Below are 15,640 nucleotides of genomic sequence, written 5' to 3' on the forward strand. Positions count from 1 at the left end.
AAGGAGGCTATTCTCCGAAGGGGTTAAACATGAGGCGGTGTGCATGCTGGCCCAAAAGGGGTAGATTTGGTGGGGTTCCACATCGATAGGAGAAACGAACAAGTGCCCGCGAGGACGCTGGGCCTCGAAAGGGGTGGATTGTGAGAATCCCACATTGGTTGGGGAGGAGAACGAAACACCCTTTACAAGGGTATGGAAATCTTTCCTTATCAGACGCCAAGGGAAAGCCCAAAAGTCTTGAGGGAAAGTCTAGAAGAAAACCCAAAAAAGACAATATCTAAATCCCTATAAATTTTCTCTGTCCATATAAATTTTCTTATTTATTTTGGTAGGGATTTACAGTAGGAATTTCACCGATCTAGTTCCAGTAGAATTTTTTTTTCCAATTTTTCCATATTTTTTAAAATGTTATAATAAAATGAATAATATTTCATAAGAAACATAATAATATACAATCATGCAAATTGAAAAAAATGCAACCGGAGAAGATGACGGTGACGTGTCAACGCTCATATTTAGCCACATCAGCACCTTATCTACAACTTATCAAAAATGCAACCGTCGACGATGACGTGTCACAAATTTCAAAATCCTTGACAAATCAAAAAACATTTAGCCTCACCTTTTTTTAAAATAAAAAAATAAAATAAAAATGTTGGAAAGAAAGATGGATGTGTGTGGAGGGAGATCTGTGGCCTCAAATTTCGGGTTTGAATCACTGAGACCACATGAGTGAAAGGAAAGAAAGAAACTACGAACCCCATCTCTCTACATCAAAGAGATACCACAATGGTTGGTTCTCATTCTGAAAGATGAAGGCGAAGAAGAAGACCCCTATGCGTCTTCCATGGCCTTTCATTGCGCTCGTTACTCTTTTTCCCCTTCCCCAAGCAAACCCAAGTTCAAATTAGTGCTCGGAAACAAGCCTGCGGTTCTGTTTTCTTCCCTTCGATCCACTCGGGCTTCTTACAATACTCTCGTCTCTGAGGTAATCTTTCTTCTTCTTCTTCTTCTTCTTTTATTTGATTTTTGTTGATGTGGGTTGTTGCATTGCTGCATTTTTGTTCATCGGAGATCGATTCGGGTTTGGTGGGAGTTGTTCTTATCATTACACTTGAGGGCTCAGGCTTGTTTGCATTCTGTTGATGAATGTCGGGTTTGATCCAGATTGTATGTCTAACTTTGCTGAAGAAACTAATTGACAAAATTTGTGGGTTTCGTGTTGATTCTAAGTTCTGGCTTACATTCTTGTCTCATTGCCTTGAATTCCATGCGTTGCTGAATTTTCTGTATGCAACGTACTTTTTCTGTAAACAAGCTTAAGAAGTGAACTACAATGGTTGGGTTAGATCATGAGTTTATAAGTAAGAAACACTATCTCTATTGCTACGAGGTCTTTTGGGAAAATCAAGAGGAGTTTATGCTCAAAGTGGATAATATCGTACCATTGTGAAGGTTCATGATTTCTAACATGGTATCAAAGTCATGCATTTAACTTAACCATGTTAATAAAATCCTCAAATATCGAACAAAAAAGTTGTGAGCCTCAAAGGTGTAGTAAAAAGTGACTCGAGTGTTGAAAAAATGGTGCACTTTGTTCGATGGCTCCAAAGAAGGATTTAAGCCTCGATTTAGGGGAGTTTGTTAACAAATGGTGTACTTTGTTCGAGAGCTCTAGAGAAAGAGTCGAGCCTCGATTAAGGAGAGGCTGTTCAAGGGCTCCATAGACCTCCGGGGAGGTTGTATGGTGTACTTTGTTTGCGGGAAAAATTGTTGAGAATTGTTGGGAGAGAAGTCCCACATCAGCTAATTAAGGGGTTGATCATGAGTTTATAAGTAAAGAACACAATCTCAACAAAAGCAAGACCGTAAGAGCTTATGCTCAAAATGGACAATATTATACCATTGTGAAGGTCCGTGATTTCTAACATTTTGAACAGTAGACGCTGTGTTCCGTCAAAATTGTGTTACTCTGTCTTATGATGCTTTGATCTTTGGTAGGCTGTCAGGATATTGGTTCCTCCAGCAAGATTTGAAGCTTCAAAGTTAAAAGTTGAATTCACTAGGGAGGTGAACAAGTGTGCAGGAATCACCCCAAGAACGTATATTCTATCGCATTGCGACTTCACCGCTAATCTCACCTTAACCATCTCTGATGTTATCAACCTTGATCAGGTACGAACTTATTGCTACTTAATGTGTGTGACTGTGTGTGGAACAACACATTGTGTTTCTGTTCTTATATTTGGGTGTGTGAATGCATACAGTTGAGAGGTTGGTACAACAAGGATGATGTGGTTGCTGAGTGGAAGAAAGTAAAAGATGAAATGTGTCTTCATGTACATTGCTATGTGAGCGGTCCTAATTCTTTGCTTGATCTTACTGCTGAGTTTAGATACCACATTTTCTCCAAAGAATTGCCTCTTGTAAGTTTTTCTTTTCCCACATTCCATTATAACTCATGTCCAAATTTGTTGGAAAAATTATTCGATGCAGCCCAAAACTCTTAGTGTAAGCCCACCGTTAGTAGATATTGTCTTCTTTGGGCTTTTCCTTTTGGATTTTTCCTCAAGATTTTAAAACGCGTCTACTAAAGAGAGGGTCTTAACCCTACTCCAATCAGTGGCTCGCACCGTCTGACAATTGGCTCTGATACCATTTGTAACAGCCCAAGATTATCGCTATTAGATATTGTCCTTTTTGGGATTTTCTTTTCGGGCTTCTCCTCAAGGTTTTTAAATCCATCTACTATGTAGAGGGTCTAGCCCTACTCCGACCACAACCTTTATTGTGAGATCCCACATTGGTTGGAGAGGAGAACGAAGCATTTCTTATAAGGGTGTGAAAACCTCTCTCTAGTAGACACGTTTTAAAATCTCGAGGGAAAGCTCAAAGAAAACGATATTTACTTGGATTGTTACAAACACAGGTTTCAAAAACCAAAAACCTGAAACCAAACAAACTTTCCCTTGGCTGTTTGGAGAACTCTCAGGCCTAACCTATCATGATGGAAGTGCATATCATAGCAATGGTTAAGATTGGTATAAAGCTAAAATCACATGTTTTTGTAAAACCAGGTACTTGAATCTGTCTTATATGGAGATTCAATTCTATTTAGGGAGAATCCCGAGCTGCTAGATGCCTTAGTCAGGGTATATTTCCATTCCAGTTCACAAAAGTATAATCGACTCGAATGCTGGGGGCCACTCAAGGATGCTGTACAGGTAAACTTAAGATATTATGAAAATTTCATTGAATGCTTGATCTACAAACCTTGATGCCTTCTGTTTCAATCCTTTACTTTTGCCTGCATTTTTCAGGGGAGGCATCATCATATGCAAGGGCTCCTAAGGGCAAGCCAGGATGTGTCCTCTCCTAAAAAGTTGAGAACTCCCAAATCAATTTTTCAAGCTCTCTTTGCCTTCCTTCTCTGAACTTCATTGCATAAACTGGTAAACTGCTAATCTCCAAGAAGTAGCTATCTTTTAAGTTTTAACATCCATTTAATGTAATTCCTTTGTGGAAGGAGCAAAAGAGTACTCTTGGGTTGTTGAATGTATGGGAGAGGTAATTCTGTGGGTCAGTTTATTCTTTGGCCCAAAAAAAAAAAAAAGGCAGATTTGTTCCTGCAATTCTTGTGTAAATGACAATATACTTTTAAACCATTTAATCCATGAACTTTAGTATTCTTTTTTTTTTTTAAGTTCAATAGAAAGATTTGAACCTCTGGCGAGGGGAGGCGGAAAGGAGATCAGGGTGTATAATTGCTATGAAACAAAAGAGAGATACTAAATGAATATATCATATAATATATGCAGAGATCAGTGGCTTACTCTAACATCCATCAAAGCAAAATGGATGGCTTTGTCCATGAATATACAACAACCTCGTCACCTGCCTACGTTAAAACAACAATAAGAAAAACACCAAAACGTCAGTCTTTGCTAATCCAGTCTCACAATGGTCGGTTGGATTGCGACGATGAAGATAACTTAAACTGAGCAAACTTCACCAGATCTTTGAAAAGGGCTTCTTCATGCTCTGCAGATCTGGTTGGGGTGGAAGGACTGAGCGACGTGTTATCATGCGAAGAACCACGGGTATTGCTCAAATGGGGCAGAGTGCCTCCTCCTGTAACTGACTTTTGTTGCTCAAAATATTGTTGTCTTTGGTTATATCTCGAGGGTGGGGGAGGGAGGAGGCTTGGAGATTGAGTGTCCCGATGTGCTGTGGGAAGTGGATTCGTGGATATGCTTCTCAGAGGTGGTTCCTCAAACATAGGCTGTCTAGTGTTTAAAGGTAAGGGAGATGAAGTTTGAGGCGAGGGTGGGAAAATTGGAAGGGAATAAGATGGTGGCTCTACAATCTTTGGAGACAGTTGAGGTTTGTGTGCGTCACTGAGATGATCGATCATTTCTACACTAGTTGTCGACTTTGATGAGGGTGAAGAAACTGGACTAACTCGAGATGATTGACCGTTTGCCAGTTTGCTGTCCTTTTCAAAAGTGTAATCTTTGGTTGACCTGCAATTCATGTATAACAGTTGCAGTGAGATCTCAAAAGAATAGGTGGAGGTAACAGGGCTCAATTAGTCACCTGCGAGCTAACTGTGTAAAATCATCTTCCGAACCATCGTCCTCAGGGTTCATAAATGGAACCGATGGAATGGGAGGTTCTGTTCTTCTAGCTTCCATCATGAATGTTCCTTTTGCAATGTCGTCGTGGTCACTGAGTACACGCTGCAGATTGTCATTCAACACCAATCCTTGACATAACAGTTCCTCATCTCTAAAACATTAGCAAATAGAGGGCGTCAGAAATTAAGCATACAGAAAATACATGAGTATGGCACGATATCTTACGTGTTCTCATTCACAAGTATCATGACACGGCGTTGGTATGAACGGCATTGATCAACAAGATCTACAATCACTTCTTCCTTCAGAGCCTGCTAATATGACCATGTCAAAATCTCTAACAAAAATCAACATACTGTGTGCATTATATCTCATTTCACCGACTGAAACTCATTGAGCAGGCTCAATGCTATCTTGAACAGTCAAGAGAATGAGGGCCGCAAGTCCAAATAAGCAAAGTTCAAATTCTTTCTTTTTCAACACAGACTTTTCAAGAGGAATACCTCCGGAGTCTTAGGATCCAATGCGCCAAGCATTTCCCATAGAACATCTGCTAGTCCCTGTGCATTTTGAATTTCTGGCAAGCTGTTTCAGTTCAAATTATAATCAGAACCAAATCGGGAGAGGCAAAGTGCAAATAAAAGATAAAATACTAGACTTGAGCAAGAAGAATGAAGTACAGACATGTTGGATTGAAACTCATGACGAAGGCAAGCAAGTTACTAAGAACACTAAATAGCCCCTTGCTTTTTCAAAAAGAAAAGTAAAATTGTGAGATCCCATCGGTTGGGGAGGAGAACAAACCATTCTTTATAAGGGTGTAGAAACTTCTCCCTACCGGACACATTTTAAAAACCTTGAGGGGAAAGCCTAAAAAGGACAATATCTGCTAGCAGTGGGCTTGGGCCGTTACAAATGGTATAGAGATAGACACCGGGCGATATGGCAGCGAGAAGGCTGAGCCTCAAAGAGGGGTGGACATGAGGCGGTGTGCCAACAAGGACGCTGGGCCCAGAAGGGGAGATTGGTAAGGGCCCCACATCGATTGGAGAAGGAAACGAGTGCCAGCAAAGACGCTGGGTCTCGAAGGGGGTGAATTGTGAGATCCCACGTTTGGGGAGGAAAACGAAGCATTTTTTATAAGGGTGTGGAAACCTCTCCCTAGCAAACACGTTTTAAAAACCTTGAGGGGAAGCCCGAAAGGGAAAGCCCAAAAAGAAAAATATCCGATAGCGGTGGGCTTGGTCTGTTACAAAAATAGTCCAGACAGAATTAACACTATACCTTAAGCCAGAAGCATCGGACTGGAGAGAAGCCTGAGCAGCAAGATCATCATTAGCTGAAACAAGGTGCTCAATAACAGGTTGTATCTGAGGTGAACTAAAGAACTGCTCGACATTCTCCTCTCTCGGTGGAAATTGAAACCCGGCATTCTGTATTACAGAAAACAAATGAGAAATGGCTTAAAAAATTGTTTATCGAAGTAAGAAATGGCTTACCTTCAATTCATTGTAGGCTGCATAATACTGTGGACACTTCCCCTTGGAGTTGCCACCAAATGCTGCATGCCATGCATCTACCAGAGCTAATATTTTGTCCCGTACATTTAAATCAGGCTGCTTAGATTAAATGAAAGAACACGTTAAACTATTTGTCCAGTTCTGTCTAGATTTGTGGTATGCCAACAAACAACACAACAGATTCATGTCAAGGATAGCAGTACCTTCTTTTTCACAATTTTAAGCATTTCGTGCAGGATATTACGTTCCACGACCAGCTTACAAATGGTATCACTGCAATTTTTGCTTAGAGCCTCCAATGCCTGAATCAATAGAGTTTCAAAAAACGTATAACACGGTTAGAGTGTTGATGTTCGCGTTAACTTTTCTTCGGGAAATATCATACTAACAATTACCTTTTGGCATTTTGTTGTTACAAAAAATAACACAGCTCAACCCAGAAATCTAAGGACATTGTTGTTTAAGGTAAACATTGAACACAGACAAGAAAGACTAAGAGACTCACATGGAGAGCTAGAAGTTGTACTTTAGGATTCTTGCTAGTCAGTCGCTTCTTGAGTATCTTCAATGCATCCTTTGCTTGCCTATTAAGTTTCCATTCAAAACCAAAGTCAACATTTAAAAGCACAACAAATAATAGATATTTGGCTCAAAAGGGAACACAATAACTTGCTTTCATGTGGTTTCGAGTTCACTAAGGGAGGTGTAAACAAATCATAGATGTTCATTTCAAACAAACGTTAGAATTGATGGAAAATATCAAAAACTTTCACAAGATTTAATGGGAAGGAAGCAGCCAATACAGGGGATTAGAGACAGAAGTTTAGGAATCACCTAGGATCCATGTTGATGATATCACAGAGCTCAATGTTTATGGCCCAATCAGGAGCTCTAAGCCCATCATTTGTTGCTCTCTCAGCGCAAGCAGCAGCATTGGTAGACATGTCCCTCCGAATCTATTACACCCCAATGAGGCCTTCTGTTCTTGAATCTCCTGAGAAACACAATCCAGAAGGATATATGAAATTCATCTAGAAAAGTAACCTTAAGAAGTGAAATAAAGTAAGTGCTGCCGTGGAACAGAAGTCTATCAGAAATCATTGCCATCAATAACTCTCCCTTTATACCTTTAAAAAAGTAACAGCTCTGAAAAGGGACAAAGAAATGATCAATTGATCATGCAAATGAATCTAAACTAGGAGGATTAACACGAGGAGAATCATCAACGAAATTCCTCACAAATAAACAAGAACCCCATAAACGATATTTCCCGATGAAGAACGAAAAAAAGAAGATCATAATATAGAGCATAATTAGTCTCAGTAGGCGCTGAAAATGAAACCCCGTACGCTAATTTTACAGAAATCAAGAAACAGACCAAAAAGCAGAGAGAGTAAAGCAAAAGCAAAGTTACCCACAATCTAAAAAGTTCGCATCGATATGAAGAAAAGAAAGAGAGATGGGTCGGGGCTCAAACAAAGCATACCTGACTAGAATTTTCCTCTTGCTGGTTCGATTAGTAGCTTCAGAGCCTTCTCTTTTTCAGAGCTAACTTGGGATTTCACAGATTCCCAGAAATGAAGAAAAGAATGAACACAAATCAAAGTCGTCGTGACAGACGAGTTCCAATCTGCCAAATGGCGAGAAGGGAGAGCTAAAGAGAAGGGTTTAGTGACCTAAAATTGAAACCATGGGAGCATTATAGATATTATCGCCACGCATGGTGATTCACAAAGTCTTTTACCATTTCTCTTCTGGTTACTTCCTTTGGTATCTGAGTTTGACTTTGTCGAAGTTTCCGTGGGGAAGATTTCGGCAAAGGGCTGACGCGATTTCCACACTACAACCGCGTGTTTTCTTGCTGGAGATGGAGACTCTTCTGAGCAGAGCACCGGCCATGGGTCCCGCTCGGTTTGCGAGCCTGCGACACGTGGCGTAGTAGATCTTTTGACCGCTTCAACCCGAATGGAAAAGCGGATCGATGGGTCGGATCTGAAACGGTGTCGTTTTAAGACTTATAGGCCCATTTAGAATCCTTTTGAGTAGTAATACTCGGCCCAACCCATGTATTTGAATTTCAGTAATTAAATATCATTAAAAAAAAAAAAAAAAAATCCCTCAATTTACTTATTTGAACTAATCCGCGAGACGTGAATAAATTATATTATAAAATATGAGATGTTCTAGCACTGCTCCTTAAGAGACGCGTATTTACCAATTTTACCATAATGACTTATTTACGGGTCGAAATTTTATAATTTTAGATGGTTGAATTTATCTTATATTTATTTTGGTTTATAATTAAAAAAAATGTAATTTTACATTTACTCATGTTTCTTGATATAAGTAAAAATAATCATTAATGTTTGAGTAGATCTTTCGGATTTTTTTTATAAATAAAAAAAATATCTGAGTTGATTTTAATCAACAAATTGAAACCTACCAAATTATTTAAATCACCCATTTATGTTTATATTGACAAAAAAATATCGTAATAATGATTTTAAAGTGACATCGTAACAAAAAGAAATTCAAATTTAAAATTTTCAAATATATCATTTCCTCTAAAGTCCACAAATGAAGCCAAGAGCTTCAATTTCCGGACGTTGTGATGATTGAACAGTTTTTGGCGGGCCATCTTCAATAATTCAACCTTTTTTTTTTTTTTTAACAAAATTACGTTATAAATACCCAAAAATAAATTGGTAACAGAAAATATAAATTGAAAATGAGAAAATTATTATCTGGAATCTATATTTGTTCTTGAAACTAATAAGTATAACCAAGAGATATAAAACATGGAAATTAAAGTAGAAAACGAAGGGATGATTTTTATAGAAATAAAACAAAAGGTTATTACATATTAAGATTGATTTGATTTGATTTGATTTGAATTCTCCGATGAAGCTGTTTGTTTTACTCTGGATTTTTGCTTCTGATTGGACTGATACAAAACCAGCAACTCCCTTTTGATTCAGAGTTCCTGTAAATCAAATAAAAGTCAAGATTTCATGAATTATTACCATGAATTTCAGCAAGTTCATGGATCATATGAAGCCAAATTCAAGTAAATTAACGAATCCCAGTTTTTCAGAGTGTTTCCAAGATTCCAACCACCGAATAATTGATGAAATTATGGTTATTCTGGGTTTACCTGCTGTTGCTTCTTTCGCTGCTTGTGCTATTACTATTGCTACTACTACTGCCGGAGACACTGCCGCCATTCTCGCCGGAGGTTGCTGACGATCTCTTCCTCCACCAGTCTCTGTCCACTTGCGGTGGCTTAGGAGATACTCTCGAACTTCCATTCAACGCCGAGTCGCTTCTAACATTACTCTTCTTTTTCGTTGAAATTTTCCCTAACGGCATCGGGAAGAACATTTTGAGATAAAATCCACCGCTATTGACGCTTCTACTTCTGGTAACGAGTGCTCTGGTTTCACTCCTCTTCTTGATAGGATCTCTTATGAAGGAAGTTTCAGAGGCGGAATCATATTTCTCGATGGAGGCGCTCTCTTGTTGCCGCAAGTGATGTTCGACGAGATCTTTGAGAGAAAGCTCGTAGGAGGATTCCGGCATGTTCCTGACCATCTCCATGAGCTCCTGCTGTCCTCTGGCGATGGCTTGAGTGCGGGAAGTCGGGGAAAGAGTGCGATTACGCGAGCGATGAAATTGGGGGTTCATCCGAGAATCTGAACCCCAGAGCGTGGGTGAACAGACTCCAGATTCCGATTGCGAGTCGTCATCGTCGACGGCACTGTCCAAGCCTCTGAAAATTATGCAATCTTCGGCGGTATGGATCGGATTCCTTGGGAATTTCATCGTAAGATCTCCCATGGCGGTTGCTCCGGGGAATCTTGGATGGAAGGAATTGGAGAGGAAGCAGTTGAAATGAAATGATTTGTTTATGGTGCGTCTGAAGCGAGAGAGACGAGGGGTGGGTATAGGCTATAGGGGAGAGGTGAGGGGGAGATAATTGTAATTTTGCCGTAGCGCGTCCATTTCACGGTAACTCGATTTAGTTACCGTCGGTTAAGTTGGTAAATATCCCATCCTTGGGCTTCTTCTTAATTACCTTTTGGAATTTATTAATTACCATTCTAATGTAAATTATAAACTTTTGACAAAATATTATATTTATTCGTATTAAGCTAGAAAAAGACATTAAAACTAATATTAATTGTGGAAATAAAAAAGAGAGTGGTCAACGTCCAAGTCGTTGTAAGTTGTGTAATTGATTCCGATTCTAAATTCCAAAGCTCGATTCTTAGCCATTTGTAAAATTTGTATATTCTTAGCCCATTCAAATATTTAATGCGTCCAAAATTTTAGCTGCCTTTTGAGCAACTTCCAACTTTAATGCCGGACAAATTTAGTCTCATTATTCAATTTTCTTATTATTAATAATTTTATAATATAGTTTTGATGATTACATTTGTTAGGTCGATGAATCATATAAAGTTGATTCACTTATGTTTATATATATATATATAAATTTAAATTTAAATTAAGCTGATTTTTGTTTTTGTTAATGGGTCGCTAAATATATGGTTTTTTAAGTCATAATTAGGCAATTAATATGAATATAATGTATTAAAAATAAAGCAAAAATTCGATAGGAAAAATTTAAATATATTTAAAATATATGTTAGGTAGAGAAAAAAAAAAGGGGGCAAACTAAGATTTTAATATATAAGAAAGAAAGATTTTGGAAAATAAAATTTTAAATCATAATATATATATATTTATGTTGAGTGGACAATAACAAATTATTTTTAAAATTTTAGAAACTTAGCTTCAATAAAAGTCTTTTTTTTTTTTTTAATTTACTATTTATCCACATATTTAAGGTTTTGATTGAACGAGACAAAAAATATCGTTTTGGACTTCCATCCAAAACGTTATCTCTTACAATAAACATTACAATCAAATTTAGTGGTAAAAGGAAAGATGTCTTGGAACAATCTTATGAGAACTTGTCGCAATCGTGGTGAAAAAAGGAAAGAAAAAATAGAAAACTATTTATCTTTGCTAACTAAATAAGGTAAAAAAACGAATATTAAATTTATTTTTTGTCCCGTCTCTTATTTACTTTACCCTTTTATTTGTTTTTTATCCTAGTGTAATATGAAATTTTAAATTTTTAAGAATATAACATGATATTATGTTTTTTTATATAAAATATTATTAAATTTATTAAAATATTTACCATTATATTAGAAAATAAAAAGTATATATTATTTTTACTTTTTGTTTATAAAAATTGACATATCTAGTAATAAAATGCATTTTATGTCACATACCCAAGTTTTTAAATATCTTAATAAAATTCCTATTAATAAATTTATTTATTTTTTCTTGCGAAAAGAATTGATTGAGAGTTTTTAATATATTAAGGATAACTTGAGAATGTGGCAAGAATTGGACTTAAAAAGATTAATAAGAATTATATATATATATATATATATATATACACATGTGATAGGTACAGTCATTTATCAGGCTTATAAAAGAATATATTATATTTTTCATTTAATAAATTCATGCTGTCACGTTATTTCTTATAGCAATATTTCGATAGTAGACTTTATATGGAAAAGAAAAAAAAATGTACTTCTAGAAGTATTCGTGTAACATAGAAGGGAGAAAATTATATTATATTGTTTCTAGAATCCCAAAATTCGTGATTATATGCTTTAAATTTAAATTATTAATTCGTGACAAAAGAAGTTAAATTATTAACCGACCCTTGCAAAAAAAAGAAATGACGTTATATTAAATTGTTTTTTAGTTTAATCTTATTATTTTTATAATATATATATATATATATATATTGTGTAACATGGATTGAAATTACCTAAAATAAATGAAAAATAGACTAAAGTGGAAAAAAACTAAATTTGATAATAATTAAAAAGGCATATAATTTAGAATAGAGACATATGCGAAGTGACCTTCCATACCCTTATAAGAAAGACTTCGTTGTCCTCTCTAACCCATGTGAGATCTCACAATCTACATCCTTGGAGGCCCAACGTCCTCGCTGGCACCGCGTCTGGTGACTGGCTCTGATATCATTTGTAATAGTCCAGGCTCACCACTACTCGATATTGTTGGCTTTGGGCTTTCCCTTTCGAGCTTCCTTTAAGGTTTTTAAAACGCTTATGCTAGGGGGAGATTCCACACCCTTATAAAGAATATTTCGTTCCTCTCTCCAACCGATGTGGGATCTCACAATCCATTCCCCTAGAGACCCAGCGTCTTCGCTGACACTCGTTCTTCTCTCTAATCGATGTGATTTGAATGAGAACAGTCCTGAATATAAGATGAGTAAGAAAAACGGCAAGAAAATGAAAGTTATTATCTATACCAACAAGGTGCATTTTTTTTCCGGTAACTCAATCATATGAACTTTATGGTTAAACGTGCTTTATGAGTGAGAATAAAATATACTTAAATAACTTGTACTGATTATTGGTATATATATATATCTAAAAAGCAAAATTCGAGCCCAGATCGTAGATTGATTTATGCGATGGTATTGTAGTTCCACAAAACTCGGGTCTAGGCTTTTCTCGTTGAACGAAGGGTTGCATTTGGGGGGAAATTGGTTTCTTTCATTCAAATTGATATAAATCTCACTTCAAATCATGATGGAAGAAGAAGAAGAAGCAGCAGCAACTGAACCAGCACCAACCAAGACACACCTGATACTACTATTGCTCGAATCCAAGTTCCGTTCTTCATAGCGGCAACCGTACTTATATGCACTTCCTGCTAAAGAATCTTCGTGGTGCGCACAGAGCTTCGTTTTCTCATTACTCCTATCTGATTGACCAGTGTTTAGCGTCTAGATCTGTTCATATTGCGAAAACAATCCACGCTCAATTGCTAAAGCTTGGCCTCAACAACAATACTTTTCTGGGTAATCGCTGTCTTCAGCTATACGTGTTATTTGGTCCCGTCCATGATTTTTTTAGAGTATTTGGTGATATCAAAGAGAAGAATATTGTATCTTGGAACATATGCTTGAAGGGGTTGTTTAGATTTGGTTATGTCAATGGTGCACGCAATCTGTTCGATGAAATGCCTGAGAGGGACATTGTTTCTTGGAATTGCATGATGTCTGGCTGCGTTTCTTCTGGGTTTGCTAATAAGGCTATGGATGTGTTTCTGGAGATGCAAGATGCTGGTTTTAGACCAAGTGAATATACGTTTTCAATTTTGCTTTCGGTTATGTCGTGTCCTAGTCATGGCAAGCAAATTCATGGCAGTATGATTCGAAGTGGTGTTGATGTGTCAAATGTGGTTCTTGGGAATTCATTGATTGATATGTATGGAAAATTTGGCCTTGTTGATTATATGTTTGTCATGTTTTATAGTATGGAAAAGGTGGATGTTATCTCTTGGAACTCTTTGATTTTGGGCTGCCACAGATCAGGCTTTAGCGTATTGGCACTAAATCAGTTCTTTCTTATGAGAGCCACTGGGCACTCTCCTGATCAGTTCACTGTATCAATAATGATAAGTTTATGTTCTTTCCTCCAAGAATTGGAACTGGGTAAGCAATTTCTTGCTTTCTGTTTCAAGATGGGATTTACTTCTAACAGCATTATACTTAGTGCTGCTATTGACTTGTTTTCCAAATGCAACAGCTTGAGGGATGCAATGCAGCTTTTTGAAGAAGCCAATCAATGGGATCAAGCTCTTTGTGATGCCATGATCTCAAGCTTGGCATGGCATGGTCATTGGAGGGATTCCATGTGGCTTTTTGTGTATGCCTTAAGGGAGAACCTCAGGCCAACAGGGATTACACTCAGCAGTGTCCTGAGCTCCATTTCAGTCTTCACACCTCTGGACTTAGGTAGTCAAATTCATAATTTGGTTCTTAAGTTGGGTTTTGAGTCTGATACCGTCGTCACTAGTTCGCTCGTCGAAATGTATGCTAAAGTTGGGTTAATTGATAACGCCATGAAAGTCTTCACGGATATGCCTTCGAGAGATTTAATATCTTGGAACACTATGATTATGGGTCTGGTTAACAATGGTAAATACTTTGAGGCCTTAGGCACACTTGAAAATTTGGTTAGGGAAGGTGTAGTGGCAGATAGGATAACACTAGCTGGAGTCTTATTAGCTTGCAGCCATGCTGGTTTTGTTGATGAGGGGCTAAACATCTTCTCTACAATGGAAAACAAACACGGGGTCGTACCGACGAATGAGCATTATACTTGTGTGGTGGACTTACTGAGTCGGGCTGGTAAATTCAAAGAAGCAGTTAATATCATCGAAACAACATCGTGCCAACCTACTTCTACGTTTTGGATATCACTACTAGATGCCTGTGCTATTCATGGAGACATGAACACCATTGAAAGAGTTGCGGAGAGGGTGATGAAGCTGGAACCTCAATCATCCTTACCGTATTCGGTGCTGGCTCGAGTATATGCAGCGAGAGGCCGATGGGAAAGCACTGTTCGTGTCAGTAAGGCCATGGAGAATATAGCTGCACAGAAGGTGAAGGCTTGCAGCTGGGTTGTGATCAAAGATCATGTGTATGCTTTCCAGGATGACCGGTTGCAGCATCTGGGGGGAGAAAGTTTCATTTCTGCGTTGGAGCTGATTGTTTGGGAGGTGGAATATGGGAATGAACACGAACAGTATGTTTAACGAACGATTCATTGGAAATGGTTTGTGATATTGATGATCTGAATTATAAACATAGAAATGATAGAGCCTAGAGGATTTGTTTATCTCAATGTTACAAATTTGGTTAGCTGTCTAAGATGTGTAAATGTATGTCTCCATATCTAAAGTTTACCTTTTAAATACAATTTCATCATTTATGTTAAAAAATAAACTATTTCCATGGAAGAGAAGCAAATAAACGATTTTCATAAAAATTTTCAATACCTTTCGTTCATTTCTCCAACCGATGGGATCTCATGATCCACCTCTTTGGGGACCAGCGTTTTAGCTGGCACATCGTTTGGTGTCTGGCTCTGATATCATATGTAACAGCCCAAGCCCACTACTAGCAGATATTGTCCGCTTTGGCCCGTTACGTATCGTCGTCAGCCTCACAGTTTTAAAATGCGTCGTCAACCTCACAATTATAAGAGGTTTCTACACTCTTATAAAAAAAATGTTTGGTTCTCCCTCTCATACCGACATGGGATCTCACAATCCATTGGGCTCAACGTCCTCGCTAGCACACCGCCCCGTGTTTGACTTTGATACAATTTCCTGATTTGCGTATGTCATCTTTGCACGGGGTCATGCTAATCATTTCTCTATCGTTCCAATTTTTATCGTGTCCTCGAAGAACATACAAACCCATTTACTTGAATCTACTCTAAAAAAAATTGATAATTACAAAGATTATTTGGCTATACGCCTATTCTTAACACAATATCATTAAAATTTGTGTTAACATAATGTAATAATTCAGATAAAAAACCCAATAAACAAATCATAAAAATT

General features: G+C 37.6%; 4 protein-coding genes and 1 non-coding gene across 5 annotated transcripts; 2 read left to right on the top strand and 3 right to left on the bottom strand.

Moving 5' to 3' along the window:
* Positions 1-655: 655 nt before the first annotated feature.
* On the top strand, positions 656-3,691 carry LOC111461394 (protein STAY-GREEN LIKE, chloroplastic). The gene is made up of 5 exons (XM_023104909.1): positions 656-988; positions 2,002-2,175; positions 2,268-2,426; positions 3,078-3,224; positions 3,321-3,691. Exons 1-5 carry the CDS (start codon positions 848-850, stop codon positions 3,432-3,434), a joined length of 735 nt encoding a protein of 244 aa, XP_022960677.1. The 5' UTR covers positions 656-847; the 3' UTR covers positions 3,435-3,691.
* A 93-nt stretch (positions 3,692-3,784) lies between these two features.
* Positions 3,785-8,057, bottom strand: LOC111461384 (TOM1-like protein 4). The gene is made up of 10 exons (XM_023104898.1): positions 7,644-8,057; positions 6,992-7,151; positions 6,663-6,741; positions 6,361-6,459; positions 6,137-6,253; positions 5,922-6,070; positions 5,141-5,222; positions 4,863-4,948; positions 4,597-4,788; positions 3,785-4,523 (listed from the first exon to the last, which is right to left on the bottom strand). The coding sequence occupies exons 2-10, from the start codon at positions 7,099-7,101 to the stop codon at positions 3,956-3,958; spliced, it is 1,482 nt and encodes a 493-aa protein (XP_022960666.1). The 5' UTR covers positions 7,102-7,151; positions 7,644-8,057; the 3' UTR covers positions 3,785-3,955.
* A 905-nt stretch (positions 8,058-8,962) lies between these two features.
* On the bottom strand, positions 8,963-10,065 carry LOC111462165. Its single transcript, XM_023105836.1, has 2 exons — positions 9,312-10,065; positions 8,963-9,140 (listed from the first exon to the last, which is right to left on the bottom strand). The coding sequence occupies exons 1-2, from the start codon at positions 9,992-9,994 to the stop codon at positions 9,074-9,076; spliced, it is 750 nt and encodes a 249-aa protein (XP_022961604.1). The 5' UTR covers positions 9,995-10,065; the 3' UTR covers positions 8,963-9,073.
* A 2,626-nt stretch (positions 10,066-12,691) lies between these two features.
* LOC111456079 (pentatricopeptide repeat-containing protein At1g43980, mitochondrial) lies at positions 12,692-15,005 on the top strand. Its single transcript, XM_023097820.1, has one exon. It carries the CDS (start codon positions 12,923-12,925, stop codon positions 14,825-14,827), a length of 1,905 nt encoding a protein of 634 aa, XP_022953588.1. The 5' UTR covers positions 12,692-12,922; the 3' UTR covers positions 14,828-15,005.
* Positions 15,006-15,385: 380 nt separating this feature from the next.
* LOC111431418 lies at positions 15,386-15,486 on the bottom strand. The gene has a single exon (XR_002708487.1). It is a non-coding gene; the product is annotated as a U6 spliceosomal RNA (small nuclear RNA).
* Between the last annotated feature and the right edge of the window lie 154 nt (positions 15,487-15,640).

Source organism: Cucurbita moschata, unplaced genomic scaffold (assembly GCF_002738365.1).
Source record: "Cucurbita moschata cultivar Rifu unplaced genomic scaffold, Cmos_1.0 Cmo_Scf00002, whole genome shotgun sequence".
In the NCBI taxonomy this organism is placed as follows: Eukaryota; Viridiplantae; Streptophyta; class Magnoliopsida; order Cucurbitales; family Cucurbitaceae; genus Cucurbita; species Cucurbita moschata.

Excerpts from the sequence above, each read along its gene's own strand:
- LOC111461384 (XM_023104898.1), bottom strand. The coding sequence starts at position 7,101 with ATGTCTACCAATGCTGCTGCTTGCGCTGAGAGAGCAACAAATGATGGG. Across the intron at positions 6,460-6,662 it reads TACAACTTCTAGCTCTCCAT|GCATTGGAGGCTCTAAGCAA; the intron begins GTGAGTCTCTTA and ends CTATTGATTCAG. Across the intron at positions 4,524-4,596 it reads TTTACACAGTTAGCTCGCAG|GTCAACCAAAGATTACACTT; the intron begins GTGACTAATTGA and ends CATGAATTGCAG.
- LOC111461394 (XM_023104909.1), top strand. The coding sequence starts at position 848 with ATGGCCTTTCATTGCGCTCGTTACTCTTTTTCCCCTTCCCCAAGCAAA. Across the intron at positions 2,176-2,267 it reads ATGTTATCAACCTTGATCAG|TTGAGAGGTTGGTACAACAA; the intron begins GTACGAACTTAT and ends GAATGCATACAG. Across the intron at positions 3,225-3,320 it reads CACTCAAGGATGCTGTACAG|GGGAGGCATCATCATATGCA; the intron begins GTAAACTTAAGA and ends TGCATTTTTCAG.
- LOC111462165 (XM_023105836.1), bottom strand. The coding sequence starts at position 9,994 with ATGGGAGATCTTACGATGAAATTCCCAAGGAATCCGATCCATACCGCC. Across the intron at positions 9,141-9,311 it reads AGCGAAAGAAGCAACAGCAG|GAACTCTGAATCAAAAGGGA; the intron begins GTAAACCCAGAA and ends TTTGATTTACAG.
- LOC111456079 (XM_023097820.1), top strand. The coding sequence starts at position 12,923 with ATGCACTTCCTGCTAAAGAATCTTCGTGGTGCGCACAGAGCTTCGTTT.